General features: G+C 40.7%; 1 protein-coding gene across 3 annotated transcripts; it reads right to left on the bottom strand.

Moving 5' to 3' along the window:
• Positions 1–334: 334 nt before the first annotated feature.
• On the bottom strand, positions 335–27,432 carry LOC127646660 (methyl-CpG-binding domain protein 5-like). 3 transcript variants are annotated; one of them, XM_052130454.1, is made up of 11 exons: positions 27,157–27,432; positions 26,393–26,526; positions 23,861–24,427; positions 23,600–23,702; positions 17,899–18,079; positions 15,520–17,637; positions 8,608–8,828; positions 7,408–8,517; positions 6,995–7,068; positions 4,936–5,033; positions 335–3,146 (listed from the first exon to the last, which is right to left on the bottom strand). In XM_052130454.1, exons 3-10 carry the CDS (start codon positions 23,965–23,967, stop codon positions 4,970–4,972), a joined length of 3,978 nt encoding a protein of 1,325 aa, XP_051986414.1. In that variant the 5' UTR covers positions 23,968–24,427; positions 26,393–26,526; positions 27,157–27,432; the 3' UTR covers positions 335–3,146; positions 4,936–4,969. The 3 variants fall into 3 exon arrangements, with proteins under 3 accessions (XP_051986414.1, XP_051986412.1, XP_051986413.1); XM_052130452.1 differs by having other exon boundaries at positions 4,936–5,011; XM_052130453.1 differs by lacking the exon at positions 26,393–26,526 and having other exon boundaries at positions 4,936–5,011.
• Between the last annotated feature and the right edge of the window lie 439 nt (positions 27,433–27,871).

Here is a 27,871-nt window from a genome sequence, read left to right as displayed (position 1 = left end):
TTTGCACAAGCTGCCATTGCTTCCAATAAAACGTACAATTATTTGTCATGCCAATAAAGCAATAATAATAATGTAATTTATAGTGTAATTTTTTATATTGCATCTTATCTTTAAAATTAGGGTATTTTATTCTGTAGCCATTTCATTTGTCATCACTATTATTTATTAAGGTAAAATAAATGTAATAACTGTTAAAAAAAAAATAAATAAAAAAATAATTGTTGTTATTGTATCAGAGATTGTGCGATTATAAGTATTAAGAAGAGTTAATGAGTGAGGAATGGATTTGTGCTTAATTGTGATGAAAGTAACAATTTATAAATCTTACTGGTCCTAAAAATAATGTTCGTTTTCCTTATGCAAAATATTTTTGATATATGAGTGAAATATGACCCAGACACTCTTTCATGAGATTCACCCACAATGCCCAGCTCAAGAAGATTAGTAACTCATTTTATGGGTCACTTAAACTTACCTGGTCGTGATGAAGTACACAGCTTTCAGCAATATCTAAATAATATAAGAAAAGAATTTGTAGACACAAAACAAGACTTTCATTTCTGAAGACAATCAGATAAAAGTCAAAGATTCATTGTAAGTTTTAGTGAGCAGATTTTAATTGAAACATCGGTGCAACATCATTTCAATGTCACATCACAGCATGACCTGTAATGTTCACAATATTTACAAAACTGCTGTTCAGGACCATTTAAAAAAAATCAAATGAAACAATAAGAAATGATGGACTTGAACAAACTAATCCTAACAGCCACATCAAAGCTATCAGAAACAAACATAATCAAGTGCACAACAGACTTTACAAAGTCAACTGCTGTAAAGTACATACTGGTGAGAAAATATATACTCAGATACGTATTGAAAAACAATATTGACATCAGAAAGGTTTGTAATACCAATCAGATACCAATCATAAAATAGCAAGCAAAGGGAACATAAAGAAAAATGTACACACGTGCGTACACACACACACACACACACACACACACGCACACACACACGCACACACAGAGCAAATGAAAGGACTGAAGAATAGAAATGGAGAAGTTCTGGAGAATACTGAGCACATGAACAGTAAGACTGACGTGTCACCGGAGAGACATTGCACTGCAACAGAGTGACTTCACCAGCAGAGACTCGTACACGAGCCGAACGTGCTGTTACACATCAAGTGTGTTTGTTTAGGGAGCTTTCCTTATTTACTGCGTCACTGACATTGTTTATATTTGTGTTGATCTAGTTTTAATTCCATTAAATGTAAATATTGCACTTTACTATTTCGTAGTGAAGTTTCTGTAAAGACGGACACGATGTAGAGAGCAGCCAATATCTGGGGATTAATCGGCCCGAGTTTAGAGTTTATAATGATTGTGAACTGATGCGACTCTTTCACACAACAATCTGCTATAAAATCCACACATACATTTATACATATATTTAAAAATATTCTGCTCTTTATATTATGTTAGTGTTATCAGTGTGACTGTAACTGATGTCTGTGTCACATTATGTGCTTCAGTAATATATACATCCTGTCCTGACCCCTGACCCTAACATCACTGACCCGTCACAGACCTCACTCTCCGATCACTCCAACTGGAAATCCAAGCTATATTTTGGCAACCCTCGTGTTGGTATCTGAAACAGCACACACACACTTATGATGTGTCTCAGATGTCGAGTGTGATTGACAGCAGATCTTCCTGAGTCTCTATAAGCTTCAGCTAATCTACAGTTCATCAGTGTCTTTCAATAAAGCAATAAAACTGGGCCATGTCAAACAAATGCTCAAAAATAATCTGTTAACTCAATAATACTGAAGACAGTTTATATATACAGTATATATGTGTATGTGTGTGTGTGTGTGTTCACATCTACACACGTATAAGGCTTTATGTGCACAGGGTCGTATTATTGCCAAGTTTTACTGAATATATCAAATAAACAGAGTCCTGTACATCATTTATAACACAAACATGTTATAAGGCCCCTCATTTCACTCCTCAATGAAATCACAAAACACAGTTTGCTTCATTAATGTGGCGAGAAAGAGAGAGAGAGCCGTCTAACAAACAAACAAACAAAACAACAAATCAAGCACTCGAGACACAGACATCATCACAACATAATGACAGTGAAGAATTATAAATGGATTTATGTTGTAGTGTTTCGTGCTGGAAGACCTAAACTATATAGAAGCCGAAAAACTCGAGTCGACTCGACAACAAGCCCCTCCAGCTGGTGAAGTCCAGTCCGTCTCACACTCACACACATACAATTACACACACACACACAATTACACACTCTCACACACAATCTCTCACACACACACACAAACACACACACACTCAAACACACACACACTCTCTCTCTCACACACACTCTCACACACACACACGCAAACACACACACACTCAAACACACACACACTCTCTCTCTCACACAATCTCTCACACACTCTCACACACACACGCAAACACACACACACACTCTCTCTCTCTCACACTCTCACACACTCTCACACACACACACTCAAACACACACACACGCTCTCTCTCACACACTCTCACACACACACACACACACACACACACACACACACACACTCTCACTCTCACACACACAAACTGAAGCTTACAAAAGTCTCAGATTGACTCTTATTCATTGTAATGTCACAGGTCGTATGGACCGAAACATTTCTGCTTTGTGTTTTTTACAGCTGAAGATAAAGTGTGCATTGAGTCGCTTGTACATGTCATTATCCTATAGTATTTACACTTCTTCCCATGTTTTTCCCATGAAATTTCTGTTTTGTCTATATACACACTGAAAACATATCAGAAATATTTGGACTGTCTGTGTCCTTAAATGCAGATTTTTTTTTTTTTCTCACTTTTTTGACATTTCTTCCTCATAGACTAGAAAAAAATAGTTCTTCAGCAAGTTTTTATTTGCTCCCTTTTCTAATTGGCTGATCCAGCACCTGTCAGTCACTGGTGAGGGCGGGCCATCGGTAGCACCACGATCAATGAGAGAGAGAGAGACGGGTGTCTGTCTGATCTCTGTTGTTATCTGGATATCTTCCTCCTCTTGGGTTTGGGTAGTTTGACCTGTCGATCCTGATGAACCTGCACATTTAACACACTTTACTGAATCAGCCAATCAGAATGCATGAACGTCCATGAGTGACGAACTGATGCTGATGTTTGAGCACAGGTGAAGATGTCAATAATAATGTGTTATAAAGGTCATGTTTAATGATGCTCATCAAAGGGTTAATAGAAGACAAGTGCACACTGTTTGGAAATCATTTCAGAAAATATAAAAGTATTTATGATGTCATCCACTCATTACATATGAAAGGTAAATATGTAAATGAATGCACATGAACATTTATTACATGTTATTACACATGAGTACTACACTTGTTAACATCTATTTGAACTTCTCTAACCTCCAGAATGACTTTAGGTTACCTAATGTTGTACGCACACTAGCTCTGAATAATACGGAATCGCCGGTATTTCAGGTTATATATTATTGCTGTAATAAATCCATATGGGACGGCGTTTGTCCCGTACATTAACATATCACAATCAAACAGAATTACTTTTACATTCAATCGTCAATGTTAAAAAAAACTGAACGGCGAACAAACGGATTTAAATATATAATTGTTCCGTTCATTGTGATTCCTACACAATTACATTTAATTCACAATAAAACCCCGAAAACAAACGATTGACGATTGTGGCATTAGATTTCTGGAACAGAGAGAGACTCGTCCAATGAGTGAAACTGCCGATCTGAATATAAGAGTACAGAACTGGTTTAGTTCTAACCCTTAATGCTCACCCGTATTTGGCTGCTAGAAACTTCTGCTGTATTAAATCTGAAGTGTTTCAGTATTGATTACACACTGTGTCATGTATACTTGAACAGACAACACAAAACTACACAAAAACCCACTGATGATCTATAATAACTGTGTGTGTGTGAGTGTGTGTGAGTGTGTGTGAGTGTGTGTGTGTGTGAGATTGTGTGTGAGATTGTGTGTGAGAGTTTGTGTGAGTGTGTGTGTGTGTGTGTGTGTGTGTGTGTGAGAGTGTGTGTGTGAGAGTGTGTGTGTGTGTGTGTGAGTTGTGTGTGAGAGTGTGTGTGTGAGAGTGTGTGTGTGAGAGTGTGTGAGTGAGTGTGTGTGTGAGAGTGTGTGTGTGAGAGTGTGTGTGTGAGAGTGTGTGTGTGTGTGTGTGTGTGAGTGTGTGTGTGAGAGTTTGTGTGTGAGAGTTTGTGTGAGTGTGTGTGTGTGTGAGAGTTTGTGTGTGAGAGTTTGTGTGTGTGTGTGAGTGAGAGTGTGTGTGTGTGAGTGTGTGTGTGTGTGAGTGTGAGAGTGTGTGTGTGAGAGTTTGTGTGTGTGTGTGTGTGAGTGTCTGTGTGTGAGTGTGAGTGAGTGTATGTGTGTGTGAGTGAGTGTATGTGTGTGTGTGTGTGTGTGTGAGTGTGTGTGTGTGTGAGTGTGTGTGTGTGTGAGAGTGTGTGTGTGTGAGAATGTGTGAGAGTGTATGTGTGTGAGAGTGTGTGTGTGAGAGTGTGTGTGTGAGTGTGTGTGTGTGTGAGAGTGTGTAAGTGTATGTGTGTGAGTGTGTGTGTGTGTGAGAGTGTGTGTGTGTGTGAGAATGTGTGAGAGTGTGTGTGTGAGAGTGTGTGTGTGTATGTGTGTGAGTGAGAGTGTGTGTGTGAGAGTGTGTGTGTGTAAGTGTGTGTGTGTGAGTGTGTGTGAGAGTGTGTGTGTGTGTGTGTGTGTGTGTGTGTGTGTGTGTGAGAGAGTGTGTGTGTGAGAGTGTGTAAGTGTGTGTGTGTGAGAGTGAGTGTGTATGAGTGTGTATGTGTGTGAGTGTGTGTGTGTGTGTTACTCACTGATCCAGACATCTTGTCCAGTTCACTCATCGCCTCATGAATCGCTGCTTCTAAATGATGATTCAGTTTCCCAGCTCTGCAACAAAAACAAGACAGACCTGTGCTCACATCAGTTTATCAGAAATTAAACATTAAGTATTAAAGCAATATTCTGGGTTCAAAACCAGTTCAACTCAATCAATGGCATTTTTAGCATAGTGTGTTCCAGTGAGACACTTCCAATGGAAGTAAATGGGGTCAATTTTTGGAGGTTTAAAAGACAGAAATTTGAAGTTTATAATTGTATAAAAACAGACAGTAATTCTTCTGTTAAAACGTGTGTATTATTTGAGCTGTAGAGTTGTTTAAAATCATATTTCCATTGTTTTAGTGTTAACAGAAGAAGGTTAGTTACACAGATGTGGTTTTAAGTGATTTAATGAGAGACGAACTTGTGGCTAAAAAGAACAGTACGTCTAAAATATTTTGGCTTCAAGAGAGAAGACTTGTACCAAATGCAAGTACTGTGTAAGTCGTGCCGAAAAGTTGTGGCCACGTCGAGAGGAAATACAACAAATCTCCACAGTCATCTGGAACGCAACCACAGGGAGCAATATAACGACTTAAAGTAAGCTCAAAACTTCCAATGAAATGCCAAGTAAGGTTAACAATAGCAGAGTCTCACAGCCAACCATAAATACAAGTTTTGAAAGTGTAACTCCTTATGAAAAAACGTCGAAACGCCACAGGGAATTAACAGAATCTATCACACGCTTTTTAGCTAAAGACATGATGCCTGTTAACACTGTGAGCAGAGAAGGCTTTGTGAGTCTAATTAACAAATTGGACCGGAGATATCAGCTTCCATCGAGAAATTATTTTTCTCAAGTCGCAATTCCACAGATGTACGACACATGCGTCAAGAAGTATCTCTGTATACCTGCAACTAGTTCACCTTCAGAGAGACTTTTTAGTACAGCAGGAAATGTTGTGACATGCCAACGCACATGTTTAAAACCGAACAAGGTCAATATGCTAGTTTTCCTGGCAGAAAACCTGAAATAAAATTGCTTTCACTGTTAAGCACATATAGCATTGCATTGTGCTGAAATATAGGTTTAGGCCTACATGTTATTACTTATTTTATTCTTGTGGATGTTGACAAGATGTAAGTATTTCCACTAAATACAAATTTATTTAAGGCCTGTACACTTTGTTTAATAGTATATTTTTATTTAAAAAAATATATATATATTTTGTTTTCATTAAAAAATAATTTTATTTTAAAAAACAGGCAAGAAAGGGAATATTTTGTTTAAAAAATGCTCTTGTTTCAAGATGCTCTTGATGATTGCATGGGTACATGTGAATAAAGTAATGTTTGAGAGTAATGCATTTTATTGTGTTTTTCAGTCCTTCATAGTTTTTTAAACTGAAGAATATCTATTACCTGTTTATTTTAGTATTATTTTTAAAATGACTAATAAAAATTGAATTTCTTTAGGGAAATATTATATCGCAAGAAATATCGTTATCGCAATATTCAACAACAATATCGCATATTTTCCCAATATCATGAAGCCCTAGTTAACACACATATTGTTTATGTCTTGTGTCTATACTTTTGAAACAGTATTTGAGTGTTACAGATTAAACCCCATTGACTTCCATTGGAAGTGTCTCACTGGACACACATTTGTGCTTTTATAAATTACAAAATGAATTCAAGTATATTCAGATTTGACATATTTTAGTAACTGGTTAGCTCAGAATATTTCAACCATTGAAATTCACTTGAAACATCAACAGCAACAAACTAAATATCCATCGGGTAATCTGAACATTCATTTGAAATTAAAACATTGAGATTTCTTACATGATATGAAAAAAGATCATCTTACAACAATTATAAATCAATATTCAAGAGAATCTGACTCCAAATGTGAACTGTTACTAGAAAGTAAAGTCCCTCTGTAGATATCAATTAAATACTGCTGTGACACTAAAACACACTATATACTTAAACATGTTCTGAAGTTGAAATGGTTTATGTCTGTATGATCATGCTTTTGAAACTTACTTCCTGTGTTTTTTGCTGGCTCTGTCGAGTGCCTGAAGGTCATGTGTTAGTGTCTTCAGCTGCTCGGGTTCCACCTGACAAAAACACGAGATGTGTTATTCCAACAGCAGCTCACTAAATCCAACAGAACTTTCCTTTTATGGAGTACAAATGTTGCAGATAAGGGTTTCTCAAAGTAAAAGAAACACTTAGCCAATAGAAATGTTGCCAATCACTGCACTCAACAACAACATCAACAAAGTGGCAGTTGAATTTGGATTCAAAGATCATCTCAAAATCACCAAAACAATACCTGTGACCAATCTCCTAAATATTTGGGCCACTGCACAAGCTGTTCTGTGATGAGATTCATTCAGCCTGTAAAACAAAGGTTTAGCACTGGGCATCTTTCAGTGCCAGGCAGTCTTTCTTACCTTGGCTTGTTCAGACATTTGCAAGCTGGGATTGTGTCCATGCTCTTCTCTCATCAGCTTGTTAGGCCATGAAGGGAAGCCTTTGATTGGCCAGACCAGTTCGCCCACATTGAAGGACCTGGGCCTGTAGTGCAGCAGGTCGGCTGAAGGAGAGTCGGGATGGCGCAGTTCCTCCTCACTGCTGAGGCTCTTGGTGTCGGAGGGGCTGGGAGCACAGTGTCCGTTAAAGTGCCCGTTGAAGTGGGTGTAGTCTTTCAGCAGCGGCCCCTCCAAACTAGTGGAGGATCCAGGCGACTGGTCATCTCCGGTGAGTGGCTCCCCATATCCGCTGCGAGGCAGCATGCCGTTCAGCTGAGCGCATCGTTCTGTTGGCTCCAGACGCTCTCTCATGACAGCAGGCATGCGGTGGTTAAACCGCAGGTTTCCGCTCTCATCCATCTGAGGGTCAGAAGGGTCGTGGGTTTGGGTTGTCATCTCCGTCGGACACATCTGGACGGAAGTGTCCATGACGCTTGTTCTCTCTCCTTTGCTACTGCACGGACTGCTGTGTTCCTGTGTAGAACACTCTAGAAACTCGTCCCCTCTCCAGTGAGAGTGGTTGGGCTCATCCCACTGTGGGCGGGGCGTGACTGCACTAGGTGAGCGGAAATACTGGTGTGCGTCTACATCATTGGCCGTGTTTTTACCCTGCTCAGAGCTCCTGCGCATGTGGTTGGGGAGCTGCGGTCGAGCACGCTGAGGCTGAGACTGGGACAGAGAGTCCGTCCCCTCGGAGCTGCGCGGGGCATGTATGACGGCATTGACGGCGTGAGGTAGGCTGAGCGGCTGGCCGATTGAAGCGGTGAAGGCACTCATGGCACTGAGCGCAGGGACAGGGCTTGCCTGTGTGCTGCTGCTCGCACCAGTGGTGATAGTCACGTGCATGCCTTTTCCTGCGGCATCCACCACCGCTCTGTAGATCGCATCCACCGACTCTGCTGAACTCTGACCTCCAGTGGCTCCTACAATGGAGTCGCCCTGACCCTGTAGCTTCTGCGGAGCCTCTCGGTACATCCCCACGTCACCAGAATGAGACGTGATGCCCGGCGGGCCGCTGTCAGTCATGCAGCCCTGAACATATAGCAAACAAATATCATGTCAATTAAAGAATGCAAGTTATGCTGACATTAATAAATTATTTTACTGTGTTGAGTGAGTCACCTGATAATCTTGGTACAGGCAAGGCAAGCTGTTGGAGTTGGGAACGTTGTCTGTATAAGGAGCTGTTGAGAAGGAATGCCCCTGTCTTTGATATGGGTAGACCCTGTGAACGCCATGTAGTGCTGGATGCATCTGCTGCTGGTACACGTGCCCTGTGGCATTCATGATGCCGCCCATCGGAGGAGCGTTACCTATGCTGCAGCTCTGAGATACAGGGTCACCTTTGGGCAGGAGAGACGTTAGTATTAGCACAGAAGTGTCACAAAAACCACTAAACTCTCTCACTGGGAACCAATACTGACTGACTGATTTACTAGCACTATATTTACTAAACTGCTCAACACAGACAAACACAAAAATGCATAACTCATAGCCGAAAAGCAAATACTTGAAGCTAGAAATATGAGGTCTTTCTGCACTTTAGCCAAAGACAGGCCGTGTTCTGTGTCCAATTCAAGTTCAGATCTGTGCACAAAACCTGGTATTTTTTGCATGACATGAGCAACGATACAAGATAGTGAATTCTTTCTGATTAACACTTTTTATTGATTCACACAACTGACACAGAAAGCGAAACATATATTGACAGAATCAACTTTTCACCCCCATTATTCCCTTTACTTCTCCCAATCCCCCACCCTGACCCCCAACAAATATCCCTCTGATCACACTTGAGTATACACAAAAAAAAGTGCAGAGTCATATATCACCCATAAAACTCTGAACCCTCAACCAAAATTCTTGGATCTTAACACACCACCAAAAAACATGGGTTGTGTCTCCATCCTCTGATTGGCATTGCCAGCAGGTGGGTGTGTCTTTAAGACCAAGCCTATACAATCTAGAGGGGGTCCAGTAGAATCGATGTAAAATCTTAAACTGCATAATTTGCACCCATGCATCTCCAGATGTAGCATCCTATCCCACACCCCCTCCTCCAATACCAAGATTAAATCTTTCTCCCACAATCTCATGAGAGAAGTTAAAGCTCCGCCCCCAGACTCTGAATTAGCAGGGAGTAATACACTGATGCCTCATGAAATTTCCCAAATGCAGTAATCACCTCTCTTAGAGTGTATGCCGCTTTAGGGGGGTGTGTGCTACTCCCAAAAATAATACAGAGCAGGTGGTGCAGCTGTAAATGCCTAAAGAACTGAGATCTGGAATCCCAAAATGTTGAACCAAATTCTCAAAGGATCTCAACACTCTCATACAGGTCAGCGAGTGCAGTGACCCCCCTCACAATACACTCTGACCAGCAGAAAGGGGAATTATCAATACATTATTTTGGGTTCATATGCTCGAGGCAACAGTTACGATACTATAGAAAAATTAAACAATAAATAAGATCAAATAAACCAAGTAAATAAAATAAAAATACCAAACATGATTGGAAAATCCAGCAAATGTAAATTGTGCAATAGCTCATGTATGTAGTGCAGCAACGGAATCAGTATAGAAGGGAAAATAATTTCAAACTTTATATCACATTAGTTTGATTGAAAGGTTTTGCAATGGTGAAATAGGGGCAAAAACTTCCTGTTCAATACAAAATCAGGGAGGGGCTCTCTCAGGAGGAAGCGACCAATGAGACGAATATCTGAGACCGAATGCATAATAATAAAACTAAATCTTGGGTTGGTCAAGCCCCCCTTTGTCAACTGGCCAATGTAACTTACTGAAATGTTATCTGGGATGTTTCCCATTCCAAATGAAGGAAGACATAATTCCTTATATCGCACTGTTTACATGGAGCAAACTCCACCCACAGAAGTTCATACACCTAAGAAAGAAGTCCAACATCCAACGGAGGATTTTCACACTTTACAGCCAAAACAATAAACAGGTTTTTACTTATTTATTCATGCAAGTGCTTTAACAAAAATATGAGCTTCATATTTCTGCTTCACAACCCTGGATGTCCTTTGCCCCATAGACTTCCATTATAAACAATTATTTAAATTTGCTTAATTTATATTAAATTATTATTTTAACTGTATTCCACAAATACTGCTGAAATATGTTAACTACTAAACGACTTATATATTCATTATACTGTATATAATACAAGACTAATACTTAACAAATTACAAACCATATTGCTTAGGTTAGAATTTAAAAAAAGAACAGTAAAGAAATGTGTGTGGAGAACATTTACTAAAGTCTTTCCATGGTCATGTCACTGGGTGAAGTAGTTTGGTGTTTATTAGGAACAGTACTGTCAAGTGTGTTTGTGTAGTTTAGGTAATAAATGGTGAAAAGCACCATGAATGATCATTTAGTGTTTAGCAAGAGATTGAACACCACCTGCAAATGCATTCACGACATCAACTGCATTAAATGCATGTGTTAAATGACAGTGTCATGCAGTAAATGAAGACTGTGTAGTGAATGAATGACGGCTTGGTCTGTGCGGACAGTGTGTACGATCTACTGTTGCCAGCGGCTGCTGGGGAAGTTGCCATGGAGACAGCAGCAAGATGATTGGTAGTGCTTTCCAAGGTATGATTCACACACACACACACACACACGATTGAACAGGTCAGGGAACCGGATGGGTGTGTGGGGAACAAAGCAAAGAAACGTTTTTAAGGGTGTGTCAGTACAATCATACTTCAAGAAAACACAAACAGAACTGAAGACTTAAGCTCATAATAATGTCTGTGCTGGGTTAAAAATGCAGAAAACAACAAAACAACTTTCAAGGATACAACCTCTCATTCGAGTTCTTAGTCTGAAAATGTCTTATGACCCATTCAGTAATTGACACATTGCGGTCACTGGTTATAATAAAGACATGAATGTAACTGTCATTATAACACATTATGATGTCAGATTAACGGTGAATCAACCTCACCTGCCTGAAAGAATGTAATCTTCCCCCCAATTTAAATGTTTTACCATTAGATTAATGCATAAAATTATCAATTTGATAATTACCTACCCTGGCAGTCACACCCAGCTCTAGTTTAAACGCGGTAATGTTACCATAAGTGTCTGAAAATAATTGAAAACATGATGTCAGCAGAAGCGGCTTCACTTTGAGAAAGTTTTCACGACTGGAAATAGTGAAAATATGACTCACAGATCACATGAAAAATGTAACGCCAAAAACATTACCAACACAAAAAGCAAGTACAGTGGATATAAAAAGTCTACACACCCCTGTTATATTGACAGGTTTTTGTGATGTAAAAAAATGAGGCAAAGATAAATCATGTCAGAACTTTTTCCACTTTAAATGTGACCTATAATGTGAACAATTCAATTGAAAAACAAACTGAAATCTTCATGGAAATGACCAACCTTACAATAACCTGGTTGCATAAGTGTGCACACCCTCTTATAACTGGGGATGTGGCTGTGTTCAGAATTAACCAATCACATTCAAACTCATGTTAATAGAAGTCATTACACACCTGCCATCATTTAAAGTGACTCTGATTAATCACAAATAATGTTCAGCCGTTCTAGTAGGATTTTCATGACATTTTCTTAGTTGCATCTCAGAGCAAAAGCCTTCCAAAGCATCAGAGGGATCTCATTGTTGAAAGATATCAGTCAGGAGAAGGGTACAAAAGAACTTCTAAAGCATTAGATATACCATGAACACAGTGAAGACAGTCATCATCAAGTGAAGAAAATATGGCACAACAGAGACATTACCCAGAACTGGACGTCCTTCCAAAATTGATGAAAAGACGAGAACAAAACTGGTCAGGGAGGCTTCCAAGAGGCCTACAGCAACATTAAAGGAACTGCGGGAATTTCTGGCAAGTACTGGCTGTGTGCTACATGTGACAACAATCTCCCGTATTCTTCATATGAATGGGCTATGGGGTAGGGTAGCAAGATGGAAGCCTTTTTTTTTTTTTTTACAAAGAAAAACATTCAAGCCCGGCTGAAGTTTGCAAAAACAAACATCAAGTCTCCCAAAAGCACGTGGGAAAATATGTTATGGTCTGATGAAACCAAGGTTGAACTTTTTGGCCATAATTCCAAAAGGTATGTTTGGCGCAAAAACAACACTGCACATCACCCGAAGAACACCATACCCACAGTGAAGGATGGTGGCGGAAGCATCATGCTTTGGGGCTGTTTTTCTTCAGCTGGAACTGGGGCTTTAGTCAGGGTGGAGGGAATTATGAACAGTTCCAAATACCAGGCAATTTTGGCACCAAACCTTCAGGCATCCGTTAGAAAGCTGAAGAGGAAGTTCACCTTTCAGCACGACAACGACCCAAAGCACACCTCCAAATCCACAAAAGCATGGCTTCACCAGAAGAAGATTAACGTTTTGAAATTTGAAACGTCTGCCAAAGATTTCAGTTTGTATTTCAATTGAATTGTTCACATTATAGGTCACATTAAAGGTGAAAAAATTTCTGACATGATTTATCTGTCTCATTCTTTTACATCACAAAAACCTGACATTTTAACAGGGGTGTGTAGACTTTTTATATCCACTGTAGATCAATTGGTCAAATTAAGCACATCAGGAAAAAATGTAAACTACTGAGTTTGCTAACAGGGTTAGAACTTGGTGTTAAAGGTTTTTGGATTTCATTATGTCCAACTATAAACACAGAATTTGGTGCCATGATGAGTTTTAGTAAGTACAACATAGGGATGTGACAATACAAGATATGAGGTTCACGATTCGACATAATCTCAACTCAATATTATAGCACCCTAAATGACAAAATATGTTACAGAAAATTTTATTATTTTCTGAAATTATTTTGAGCAAAATACACACTATAATTTCTCATCAAAATAAAGTTCTTTAATGCACAATATGAATGCTCAGTTTAAATAAGTGTTTCTCTATCATAAAAGACCACAAACAATGAAGTAAAAATAGTGGGATACATTCAGGCTGATCAGATGCAGAACAAATAATAGAACTGAACAAAACCTGTCTTGAAAAAGTATGTGAAGTGAATATTTAATATTTTAATAATTTGTTTGTCATTATTATGATAATCAAAATGTAACTGTAAAAATAAAATAATTCTACATAATATGAGATAATACACCCATCACTGAAATAATGTGTACGTTTCTTTAGTGCATCCACGCTGCGTGAGACAAAAGTTAATATTTCTTTGAACTTTTTTATCTGACTGTAAAGAACAGAAAAGATACTAAGACACATTATTCAATGAAAGTGGAGTCGCCTCATCTTTGATGGACACACATTACACGGAGGAAACGATTCATTTTAATTTCAACCACTTTTCATCAAAACAAGGCATATTACAGAACTTACATTTCTAACCCTAAGCCTAATTATCCTAAGCAACATACTGTATATAATAAAATATATCAAGCAGGCCAATTAATCAGCCGATAATTGGCTTTTTTAAGATTATAGTCACTGGCCAATAACTATGCCCACTTAGCAAAATCAACAGAAGTGGCTGTTTCCCCTTGTGCAAAATCAAAAGATCTACTGACTTTTTGTTACCATTAATATAACAAATTAGAAGAGTTTTGGATTTAAGCAGTGCAATTATGTTTAACATTACCAAAATAATGTACGTATATCCAAATGGTGAGTGTCATCATTCAGGTTACCAGAACTAATCAAGTCCATATAAATATATGAATTGAACAATAATGTACAAGGCTGTGCTACAATGTGGAAATTCCTGTAGTGTTGTTAAAGGCCTTCTTTAGGTACAACAAGCAGCTATTTACTGCTTATATAAACTGCTTAGCACATAATAAAAATAGGACTAATTAAAACATTATTGTAATCAACTCATTGATTTATGAAGCGGCATCCTTTCCTGACATGTAAACTGCGGTTAATAGTCGGCCTCTATTGGTGATGTGCAGTGATACACAGTAGCTAGATGAACAGGTGTTTCACATAATATAGCTGATACTATAGTGTACATCTGAGCATGAATACAATTCTGTGTTTACCAATCAGCATCCAGGACCATAACTATCCATTTCATAATATGTTATTATGAACAGTATTTGTAACCATAAAGAAGCAAATATTTGGCACTGCTTTGTGATAATCTTTAGGACAGTCAATGGCAGACGCATATGCGGATGACACATATAGACACGGATTGTCCTTGTGTCCAGAAAAACTTAAAACTGACGTAATTTGCATTAAACGCACTGTGTGCGAGACGTTGGAACACAAGTTCATTGCTGCATCAATTGAGATGACATAGGGACTATCAAAAACTTGGCATAATTTTTTGGTCCAATTAGGATTCAGTATTGGCCAGTCCAGATGCCAAAAAGTCTAAATGTTATTGTTATCGGCAAAGAAACTCTTGGTTAGTTAACTCCTGATTGGCCTACAACCAGCTTCAACTTACGAGTCACTTTAAAATGAAAGTACACAAAACACTCACCTGTCTCCTGAAACCTCAAATCACTGACTGCTGCTAATGTGATGCATCACAGAGTGAAATAATATTAGCCAAAGAAGCATCTTGTTATGAGGCTGAGAGACAGGGAATGACCTGAACTGCACTGCTATCACTGTTCCGTTGATGCTACTGTGGCTTTCTATGTGTTCAGATCAGCTGCCAAATTCATCCAGGTAATAATCATTGCAAAACACGAGCTATGGCCATAAAACAGGACAAAGACACAAATGTCATCAGCTGACAATAAATTATTCATTTTTAATGTCAGTGTTATTAATGAAATATGAGTCAAAATCTGACAGATCTGTGTTTGGGGTTTGTTTCAGCATTTGAAATTAATATAATTTTATAAGCAGGTTATGATTGCAATCTGTTCAATTTCATCCAAACACAAGATATCCAGCCCAACAATATTTCTCATTGGAAATCTGCGACATGATGTGACATCAATCGCACCAACAGTCAATAAACAAAGTGGCAATTCACTATCAATTACACAATGTTCTCTTACCTGTGTCAGTCATGGGTTGTGGGCAGCAGGCATCACTATTTCCGGGCAGCATGAAGCTGACGCTTGGCTCGCCGTGCTGCTGAAAGTGAGCACTCGCATGTCCCATCACATGGTTTCCGAGAGGAACTTGTCCGCTTTGGTTCATGGGCCCACAGTTCCCCATGGCATTAGTCTGCATCTGGTTCATCATGCTAGGAAACGGGCTCTGGGCTGCATGCACTGCAGACTCCACTCTAGGGCCATGCATCGCTTCTGTCTGGCCATGCAATCGCTGCTGTAGCCGCACATTTTGAGAGGCAGCGCCAGTGGGCATGGCACCCTCGCCGAAGTGTGTCCGACTTGGACCTGCAAGGCCTGTGTTTCTGCCCCTAGTCATGTTAGAGCTGTGGTTGCTCAGAGATTGGAGTAAATGAGCCATTGATGTGTTTGGAGGCAGTCGAGATGTTTTTCTGATCTGCTCGGCTGAAGGGCAGGGCGTCCTCATTCCGGACATGTCTGGCTTCAGCATGTTAAAAAAATTGTTCTCATGGTTGCCAGCGTTTGGAGGATGCTTACGTTTGCGCAGAGGGTCGCGCTGCTGCGCCATGAGCTTGTCTCGCAGAGCCGCACGCCCACTCTGACCCTCACCGCTGGGCATTATCAAGGCAGGGTTGGGCGGCAACATGGGGTTTAAAGTGTTATGCCCTTCAACAACCCTGTTAGCATCAGCCACACCAAGAGGGCAAGATAGCCCAGCGGATGCCCCCACACCGCTCCCACTACTCACCACACCTCCTGTACATCCTCCACCACTGCCGCCGCATCCAACTTGTTTGTTTTGATTTGCTAGCTGTGCTTTGGCAGCAGCTGACAGCAGACTGCTGGCGGGGAAAGAGGCAGCGTTGTGTTGGTTGAGAATCTGGTTCAGTGGCATTCCCAGAAGACCTGGGTGCTCCTTCTGCAGGGTGCTGCTGCCTGAGGCAGGCGGATACATTGGGTTGTGCTGACTGCTGAGGGTGCTACTCATCCCTGCAAGCAACTGGTTGGGCATTTCTTTGTATTGGTGAAGAACTTCCGGCTTACCAGATGGGCTGGAAGGCAAAGCAGGTCTAGGCGAACTCATGGAGGACCTGGGCGAGCGTGGCGGGACCTTCATACTGCCGCACATAGGAATGGCAAAGCCCCCCTGCTCAGAGGAGGTGGACGAGGAGCGCGATCGCTGCGGAGATGCTTCCATACGACCTAAGACAGGCCCGGACATGTGCACAGGGGAGGTGACCGGCGAAGGGGATATGGTGCTGGCCGCAACATGCTGAGTCCTCTGCATGTGACCCCCATGGCCAACGGGCCCTGGTTTAACGGTGGGCAAAGGAAGGTTGCTTGGCAAAGGGACGATGGCGGGGGGGATGTTTACATTCATCATTGGTACCTGAGAGTGGGTGTTGGGCTGGAAATTGGATGGGTTTGGTTTACTGGGAATAGGATCCAGGATGCCAAGAGGGTCCTTCTCAGAACTCACCTGTTTATTCAGGGCACAGGGTGAGGGCAGAGGGGGGGCAGGAGCAAGTGGAGCTTTATGATGAAACACAGTTCTGCTGGAGTCCATGCTGGGTGGGTAGTTGCACAGAGGCTTTTTCATGATGGGACTCTTGTTGGGGACTGGGGGGGAAAGAGGCATGTTAGTCCTTCCGGCCATGACGCAGGACGACTGCGCGGCAGCTGAGCTGTGTATCATGATGCCGGGAGAAGACAAAGGGATGCGGCGGTTGACGTGGAGAGCACTGGGACTGCCAGTCCCTGGGAAGCTGCAGGGGTTGTTACGCACAAACCCATCCGGACTGCAAATAGCGTCTGTTCTTGGGGACAGAGGACCATCACCGAATGGTTGTGAGGGGGGACTCAACATGACTCCGTGTCCGCTGCGGAATGGAGACTTGTGCCCCGGCTCCGTGCTGCCCAGCCTCTGCCTGGAGTACCCAGGATAAACGTCCTGCTGCTGCGGGCCGCACAGATCCGGAGAGACATGCCGCTGACCCACAGCTATCATCGCCTTGAACGGGTCCTTACATTCTGCCTGGCCCTCGTGGGTTTTACTCCTTATTGCTCGAGGCTGTGCGGTAGGGGTCATGGAGGTCACACCTAGAGGGAGAGACAATCACTTTCAATCCTTTTGGGGTAGAAATGGATTGTGATGGAACTGCCAATGCTGAATTAAATACAAATCTGAAGATAATAAAATATAGTGAAGATTTAACCATTTTTGTATAAATATTAACATTCATTAAAATCTAAAAAATACTTCAGAAAAAAGTTGATCAATTCTCCATAAATCTAAATATTGATTTTACACAGAAATGAATTTTTTTTTTTTACTTCTTGTTTGCAAATTAGACACCATACTTGTGCCTCCACCAGGACTGGGGAGTGTGAGGGAGGAAGGCGGCAGCTCCATGCTCTTGTGCAGCGTCGCCACGGCGATAAGCTTCCTCTTGTGGATACAAAGCTTCGTAACATCCTCATCAGCCTTCACATCTTCTGCAGTCCTCTGCTTAACCACGGCACCAGGATCAAAGTTAAAAACCTGAAAAAAACATAATTTTCTTGTTTCTTGTCAAGCACTTGTCTGCCTAGTTGTGCCGAGCCAAACTAGAGTGTCTGCATACTGTCTGATCCACTTTACATGTTATTCTGGCAACAAGGCACCCACTTAGACGGGAAGAGACCGGCTAACTGACATAAAATGCGAGTCTCTATGAAAAGCTGTACAGAAATCTTTGTACAAATTGGCTGAAAATGTGTGTATACTTTGTGATCAGAATTTTTGTCTGTCCAAAAGTAATAAGTAAAGATTACTCACAGATATAACTCAGAAAACTGCTTTTGAATATCAACTTTACTTCCCACTAAGAAACTAAGAAAAGTTTTAAAGTATCTAATAATGGGTTTTGTTGGTAGGAATTTGTGTTTTATTGTGTGCATTATATAATTATATATACACTAGAATGTTTCTAATCACCCCTCAGACTATAACCATGATAATAATGTCCGTTAACTTGTCAAGCAGGTGAATTTCAATAGTTTGTGAGTGTCTCGCATATTTTCTTCCTCGTTGAACAAACAAACAACACACTTGTCATAACTCATGCAGTTTGAACAGAGATGCATTTTATTTTATTGATCCTCTCGCTTGAGAACTCACTTGCTTGTCTTTTGTGTTATGATTCCATGGTTTTTTACTATTGAGATACGAAGTAGTTCTTCTCATCCGTGATGGGCATAGGGCATACCAGCTTAAAGGTGCTTTGCGCCACCAACCGTTCAGGGGTAATATTGCTTGTTGATTAGCGCCACCAAATGTAAAGGCCTGAATGTGCTAACAGCGATCATTCACCTCATTTTTAATGTGAAAGCACCATTCATCTGTGATTCGCTTTACATTATCGCATTGCCTCTGGTGTGCAAAAGCCTTTAAGGTCCCGATATACTTCCAGTGAAGTTCTTCTTCGTTCAGGGATAAAAAGAAGTTCAAAACAGCCGAGCATCGGTACAGTGTTTGTGAACATTCAGACACTCATCACCCTCAGTGGGAGGCGTTTAGAGGAGCATTTATATACAAGGACGCTCAGTAAAACCTAAACTAATGTGACAGTAAAATGTGTTATCAATTACTTTATACCTCATTCTAGGAGTAGAATTAACATGAGGTCAGTAAAAGATGCTGTTTTAACCACTCAATGATTTTTTAAATATACATGCAGTAGACATGCTCAATTTGTCTTGTTTACATTCTGAATTCATGATGCTAATTTGTAACACGCTATACATGGCCATAATATGCAGAGATTACACTCTGTTATTGTAATTGATGACATGGATACAACTGCAAAGATTGGTGTATAAAATAGTGTTAATGGGAAGACTACAGACAAAAAGAATGATGATAGAGGCATATGGTACTATGGGCAGATGTGTGAATGGCTTTTAATGCAGAATGTTTCCTAAAAGTTTGTCCAGGCGAGCTGTTACAAAGCACCAAAACAAACTCAAAAACACCTACTTCTTCTTTTTGGCCAAAACATTCTTTGGTTTCGTATGAAGTATACTCCCATAAAACGTGTTAAAACTATTTTCCCAATAATGAAAGAATTCAAATGTATAAGCGATATGGCTGGGCGATATGTCTTAAATTATATCTCAATATTTTTCAGCATATTGACGATATTCGACATATATCTTGATAATTATGGATTTGCTCTCAAATGGCTCAAAGTGTATGTTTTTTTTTAATCAGAGGAGCCATCATTTCATCCAAAAGCCATTGCAGCCAAGTAGATTCAATATTTTAAAGACATTCAATTAAAATATAATAATTTGTTTTTCATTAAATAAACACAAGGGAGAATGAAATTCAATCATATTCATTGATATGCACAGAATCATTATTATTCTGATTATTAGATTTGCGTTATACAAAAGTAATTTATTTCTGTCCTGTTTAATTCACCTCCAGCTGGGGCTTTTATTTTGACACCGAAAGTGTTGTCGTATTTACTTCAACTTCACAAGAAGCTTTATTTCGACACATGGTGCATCCCTTGTTCAGGGCACTGATCAGGGAGTCAGACATTTTTAGGGCTGTCTCAATCGCAAAATCATTCCAGTGACCTGAAATATTCGCTCCCTAAAACAATCCCACAACGCACCATAAAAACCAGGGAGCATCATTGCTCACTATGTTCCCTTACCGGAAACATCGTCATGTCTTCTGAAGTCTCTCATGTCATTAGATGATGAGCACAAGTGTAAAACTATGAAGTCCAAGCATTCTTTCTCTTAAAAAGAGATGTTGTTTGCCTTTCATTCATAATTACCATGAAAGTTAATTTTCTTTTAAATATTTAAGTTGTTAAAAGAAGGTTTAAAAATACACTCCTTAATATTTGTATTTCTTTTTTTTAAGCCATATATCTGTTATAATAACCCTGTATGTTTGGATCTTCAATGAAAATGAACGAGAGTGTCATTTATACAGTGATGTTGCTGATTAATAACAGCTGAGCTTCAATGCGAGAGCTCGTTATTGTGTCACGGGTGATGGAGTCTTAAGTGTCCCATTGTTCAGTGGATGAACACCCATGCCAGTGCCCAACTTTGTGTTCACGATATACTGATTCACGACACAGGGAACTGATTGAGACACAGGGACAGGAAAGGCAATGTGTTTTTGACAGTTTTCAATCTTCCCCATTTCCCGAAACACTGTAATCTCCTCCTTTTCTGTTATACGTGGCGCATTTGTAGATTACTAATCTACATTACTAATGTTTGCGCGAATGCTTGAACCTGCGTTACTTTGATTTCACAATTCACGTGAACTGATCTGAGAGCCCGGCCCTAATAAGCGATTTACAAAATCCCCAAAAAGAACTCAGTCAAGGCAATCATTAGCCACGTTTCCACCATCGGACCAAATGAGCCGTGCTAGTGCATGCCAGGGCAATTGTGTTCCCATTCTCACTTCCGGGGCTTCATTGTGCCTCCTTGGGGCTTCCTTGGGGCTTCCTCGGGGCCAATAGCCAAGCATCCTGGCCTGCCGATTTCCCTTAGGCATTTGGCCCGCCTTTTTAAGCCAAAGATGGCCAGCTGGTGATCGAGGTGATGTCAGTTTAGAGTTTAGAGTCAGGTCAGAGGTTTCAGCACCAAGACATTAATTTCACCAATTCTTTATATCTAGCTACCAGCTAACCTCATCAGATAAATGGAGAACGGAGAATCATCAGTACTGGTCAATAGGCAAAATCAGGGCTCTTCTGAATATTTAAGATGATGAAAATATTCAAGGTCAGCATCTGCCAAAAGAAGACATCATTAAGTATATTGTCGCCGGACTGGCCAAGTTGTATATCCAGCGCACATTGGTATAGGTTCAGGATGTTTTTTTTACATTTGCTGGCACAATACAAATCTGAGTTCATTTTGGAGGGTTAGCTAGACTCAAGAGTCTGATACATTTACATTTATGCATTTGGCAGACGCTTTTATCCAAAGCGACTTACAGAGCACTTATTACAGGGACAATCCCCCCCGGAGCAACCTGGAGTTAAGTGCCTTGCTCAAGGGCCCAACAGTGGCATCTTGGTGGTGCTGGGGCTTGAAACCCCAACTTCTGGTCAGTAACCCTGAGCCTCAACCACTGAGCCACCACTGCCCCCTCTTGATACCACAGCTTAAGTTTCCCTCTTGCTTGTGAAATGTGTGGGGTATGTGACGTTGGCACCAGGGCGGGGCTATTGGCCTGATGAAAGGAATGCAGATCAATTTTTGTCTCGCAACTCAAGATCCAAGGCTATTGGCCCCGGCTGACCAGCTGATAGCCCTGGCTCGCACAGGCCTGATAGTGGAAAAGGGGATTTTATGTTAAGCATGCAATAAAATGACTACTTGTTCGACTGAAATAATAAAAAAACTTAACAAAACTGCCACACTGTTTCTCCTCAACACTTATCAGGCATACAAGATTTGGTGATGAAATAATGCTACACAAACCTGACAACATTGAAAATATTCCAAACTAACACAAACTGTGAATGTGAAGGGTTACTAAATCTGTATCCAGCTATAGAAAGAGTGTTGTAAGGGACGGTCAGCCCTGAGGTTCTCCAGTCTAGACTAGCCACTTCAGTGTGCATCCTGTGTCAGGAAATAAGGGATGTTCACCGGGTGGGAAGTCGACCGGGCAAGGTCTCCCTCGATCGTTAAACACGGGACAATGGGTGTCCCGATGCATCAGTTTCGTCCAAAATAAGTGATGTTCTCTCTAGCACGAGCAGTTGAGATAGCTGGCAGCCTTACTAGCGTCCACTACACCATTGTCTATCATTGCACACCACGCTACGTGTTCTTCTTACATAATATAATTATTTTAACTCACATTAATATTTCGTGAGATTATGAATTTCTCTGGTAAGTAACCTTGTAATAAGTATGATCCGCTCCGCGTTGGAGTCCTAATAATATTTTATTTTGCACTAAAACTGTCTGACTACACAATTCCTTACATAATAAACAAACAGACAGAAATAATCATATTAAATTAGTGACTCACCCCAGCATTACTGTCGTTGGCACTGCAGAATCTTTCAATACAGGTTTCTTTGCAAATTCTCAATCACAATAGTTCAAAAGAATCCTTAGAGAAATGTGCCGAACAAAACATATAATCCCACAGTGATCGATCAGGAACTTCGTTTGACTAAGCCACTCATTCCTGACATCCAGAAAGCGATGCAGTTTTCCACAACCAGGAACACAACAATGTTTCAATCTTAATCCTTTGGATGGTTAAGAGCAAACTACAATAACAACGGTACCACTTTCAGTGTTGAAGTACATCATCCGCTCTCCTTTCACCATGATGATTGCATATGTTGTGGAGGCGGGGCTATTCAAATGAACACCACATTGTGACTTCACTAAGAGGCCGATTTTGAAATTAGTCTTTTTTGTGGAGTAGAAAATATAAATGCAGGCTGGCGAGGAAGTTTTGAGTTCTGAAACTTACTTTATCTTTTTGTAGTACAATGATCTCTGTCAAAATATCAAGGGAATTTGATTCCTCGTGTCATAGCTACTTTAAATCAAAGGCACAAATGATCGATATTGATTGGACGAGAGGCTCATACAACATAATTCCGGGTCCCGCCTGGATGCCGTGCTTCTTTGTGGATCTATGGGAACTTTAAGCACTTTTTGCATTGAATCTGATAACCAGACACTAACGATAAGTGAACAGGATTGTGGGTGTACCATCTGAGGCTAAAACTAAAATCTGCCTGAGCTTTAACTTTAAAAAGAACATGTGAATTAAGTTTACATTAATCAAGGAATTGCAAAATGAACATATGAATTAGTGCAGACAGTAGAACTGAGTGTAGTATCTAAAATGCCTAATAATAGTATGTGAAGTCTAATTATTAATTAGGATGTAAAAATCTGTCTGATGTGGCTTCAGGAGAGAAGTCCCTCATCAGACTGCAGATTGCATGTACAGTATATTGTGTAAATAAATTAAAGTATAATGCTCTAAAACATCGGCACTGACCTTGTGCAGGATGAGAGGACATTCCAGACCACATTTACACGTGCCGTCAGTCAACAGGTAAGACTTCACCTGCTCAAGGCAGGAAAGCACTGATCCGCTTGGACTACACAACACACACATCACATAAAGTTAATTACAGTAAATACGTCAAATGGAACTATTCATTTATATCAAAACAAATTAAATAAAAACAAATTAATTTAATATATGTAAAGAAAACTTTGATTTAATGATGCAGTGAGTGTGAATGGCCATCGATACCTGATATAAATGACCCCTGAGGTCTCGACCTTTCGTTGCCAGCCGATGGGCACCTGGACGAGCTGACCTCTGCCCTCCGCCACCTCTCGTTCTTTTCCGCCATTCATGTTTCTGGATCGGTGCAAACTCCTCACAAGATCACGCACTCAGTCTCATGCCAGGGCCGTCCCGACACAAAGTCTCATACTGACACTCAGAGAGGGAAGACTACAACTGTCCTGAATGCCAGGAGCGTCGCGAGCCGGACTCACAGTACAGACCAGCTACCGGCGGGATGCATAACTTTACCACTAAACGCAGACAGGAATGTCGCTGCAGGCGTCTGACCAATCAGAGCCATTGAAGAGTGTCTGACAGCGCTTCTGAGCTGCACATGAAAACACGTCAAACACTAAACGCATGGAAACCGTTGCAGCCACAGCATGCACAGAGAGCCATCCGGGTCACGTGACGTGTCTTTAAAAAGGACAACACAAGACATGATCTTCAAACAGATCTGTAGATGTTCATCATAAACCAGATCTCACTCCAGACCGTTGAGCTGCAGAGCTCGCAAAATCATGATTCCTAAAAGACGGAAAGACAAACTATTAAAATGTGAGCAGAGAGTTTATGAAATTTGTAGAGATGACAGTGTTCAGAGCAAACGATCTCTCACACACACACAGTTTACTAATTCTTCACTGTCGTGCTAACACCAAACACAAACGCACATTAAACCCTTTATTATTAAAATATTCCACATGCGGGGGGCCTCAGCAAGTATTAACGCTGACTATCACATCTGGAGTCATGAGTTTGAATTCAGAGTGACTCCAGTCAGGTCTCCTAAGCAACCAAATTGGCCCGGTTGCTAGGGAGGGTAGAGTCACATGGGGTAACCTCCTTGTGGTGGTGATTAGTGGTTCTCGCTCTCGGTGGGGTGTGTGGTGAGTTGTGTGTGGATCGTGGAGTGTAGCATGAGTCTCCACATGCTGTAAAGCTGCGTTCACACTGTCAGTTATTTTGTCGCTGCATGTCGCCAGTAGCTGGCGGTTAGGTCGCTAGTGGTGTGTATGGAGAGTCTAAACAGCACTGTTTCTTTACAATTAATATAATTATTAAAATATTAGGATCACGTGAGCTCTACCATCTTCTCTCATATTGGCTGTCGCTCCGAAAGTCGCTCTTCATTTGCATAAAGTTAAACATTTCTCAACTTTGTCGCATCGCTGGATACGGCCAGATCCGGTCGCCGTCGCTCCTGTTGCCGGAAGTTCCCAGCTCTCATTAAAATTAATGAGATCGTTTTGTAGCTGCGTGTAGTTGGCAGTGTGAACACAGCTTGAGTCTCTGCAGTGTCATGCACAACGAGTCACGTGATAAGCGCGGATTGACGGTCTTAGAAACGGAGGCAACTGAGATTCGTCCTCCACCACCCAGATTGAGGTGAGTAATCGTGCCACCACGAGGACCTACAAAGTAGAGGGAATTGGGAATTCCAAATTGGGAGAAAAGGGGATTAAATTAATAAAAAAGAAATCCAGAAACATTATCACACTGCAGTTAAATCCAGAGTCACTCCTCTTCAGAGTGTTTAATCTAGATCGATTTTCAGACAGTTTAATAATTTACAGGAGTGACACATATTTTACAACACAATTCACTCCCTAAACCACATTATATCTGTAGTGTGAACAGAACTGAACAAGTGCAGTTTATAACACACATTACAGTCCAGAAGAACATTCTGTTTAACAAGTAAAACTAAATCTAACGTTAATACTAATAGTAATCTCTTTGGTGGCTAATATTTCTTCTGTCAAAAATTGTTAGGATCCATGTTTTTGTGTTTACAGACGTTAGATACATCAACCATTTCAATTATGGGAGTGACTAAAGAACTATAAGAATAACAAACCAGGTACAACATGTCAGAAATCCACCACCCATTGTGCTTTCTACAGACATGGTTTGTAAATCACATGGAAAGAGACAAGTCACTAACACAGTCCAGACAAATGTGAACACAACATAACATTAAAGACGTCAGTGACCGTAGAGTGTCCTGATAAAACCAAAAATACGTATCACCGCAAAATCATTTACAGCTCCATATTCACCATTGATTGACAACATAACACTCCACAACATATGATGAAACACAAGATGTATTGATCAGAAACTGAGTGTATGAAGTATATAAGACCTATGAGAGTGTGTGTTGGATGATACCAGAGATTATTTAGCAGAGAAGGGCCACATCTAATAAAATTAATATGAGATATTGGAACACTCAATTCAAGGAGCTCTGAGCGCCCAACGGTCAACAGATGTAGAAAGTCCCGCCTTACAGGTAAATGAGCCAATCACCTCTTAGATTCAGACATCACCTGTCAATCAACTCTAGAACACACATGTGCATTAGTTGCATAAGATGGGAAAATTGTGTTCTAGAGTAATATGAGTTAAAGAATCACAATTTATAATTTCAGTGTCGTCAGATTTTATTGCTGATTTGAAATCTGTTCTTTGATCGTAATCTTGACCAACCGTTTTAGAGATTTCAGTCGTTCCCCATTCAAGTAGATAGGAGCTGCACTGGCATGACTGGAAATATCCTCCCGAGAGTGGACTGACTTGATAGAGACTTTGGTGATACTCAAACCAGGTGATCTGCTGTTCACCTGTTTCACACATGCAGCACAAATAACATGATTATGAGATGAATGTGTCCAGTTTTATGATATTTCCCATCATGTCCGTCAGTGACTTTAAAGTTATAAACACTGAATCAATCAATCGATCAATGTTGTCAGACTGATATATGAGTGACAGCTGTTCAGCGTGACAGAAAATAAATAGATATTACATAATGTTCATAGTTTTCAAATGATCAGATACACACATGAAATGATTAGCATAAAATAAACCATTAAACTGATTGATGAAACAGTAAATGACTGATGAATTTTCAGTTCACACTCGTGTTTCTCTATTATTTGTGTATAGTCATAATTATGAGCTATATCACATAAAAAAACAGTTATTTCTGCTGTTGCAAACAGTAAACCAGCGAACATAAATTATCTGCTGGGCCAAAGCTAAAGTTTATCCAGGATGAATCCGAACTAGATCGGATCAGCAGCACACAGGCGGGTTCGGTTCGGGCTCACTGTGGCTGCGGGTGAATCTGAGCGTGCGCGCACACACACTAACACACTATATACACACTCGCACACCATTAATAAACACACACACACAGTCAGTGCTAACCGAACATACACACTCGCATCTAACGCGCCGTACACACATACCTGCTCGTGTGCGGGCCGGAAACACTCTTTCAGCGGATTTACACTCAAATGTGTCGCTGCGGCCGAAGCGCAGCAGCAGCGGCTCGATCTACCTCATAACAGCCCCCTCACGCCGCATTTCTGTTCGCTGGAAGCTCCCGGGCGCCTGATACCGGAGGAAAAGTCGCTTCGGGTGAGTTTCACATCGACTCTGCGCGGATAAAAATAAAAACAAACGGCAGAAAATATGAACATCCGCGGCTCTGTCTGCGCTCGAGATGGAAAGATGGAGCTTCGCTGTGCGCATGCGCACCCACTGAGACCACAATGCACCGGGGCATGATGGGACACTCGAATGACACACATAAGAGTTCAGTGTGTAGTGTAGTGTGTTTATTAATGGTGTGTGTGTAGTGTGTTTATTAATGGTGTGTGTGTGTGTAGTGTGTTTATTAATGGTGTGTGTAGTGTGTTTATTAATGGTGTGTGTGTGTAGTGTGTTTATTAATGGTGTGTGTGTGTAGTTTGTTTATTAATGGTGTATGTGTGAGTGTTTATTGATGGTTTGTGTGTGTAGTGTGTTTATTAATGGTGTATGTGTGTAGTGTGTTTATTAATGGTGTGTGTGTAGTGTGTTTATTAATGGTGTGTATGTGTAGTGTGTTTATTAAAGGTGTGTGTAGTGTGTTTATTAATGGTGTGTGTGTTGTGTGTTTATTAATGGTGTGTGTGTTGT

Source organism: Xyrauchen texanus, chromosome 7, assembly GCF_025860055.1.
Source record: "Xyrauchen texanus isolate HMW12.3.18 chromosome 7, RBS_HiC_50CHRs, whole genome shotgun sequence".
Classification (NCBI taxonomy): domain Eukaryota; kingdom Metazoa; phylum Chordata; class Actinopteri; order Cypriniformes; family Catostomidae; genus Xyrauchen; species Xyrauchen texanus.
This window is presented reverse-complemented; position numbering and strand designations above follow the sequence as displayed.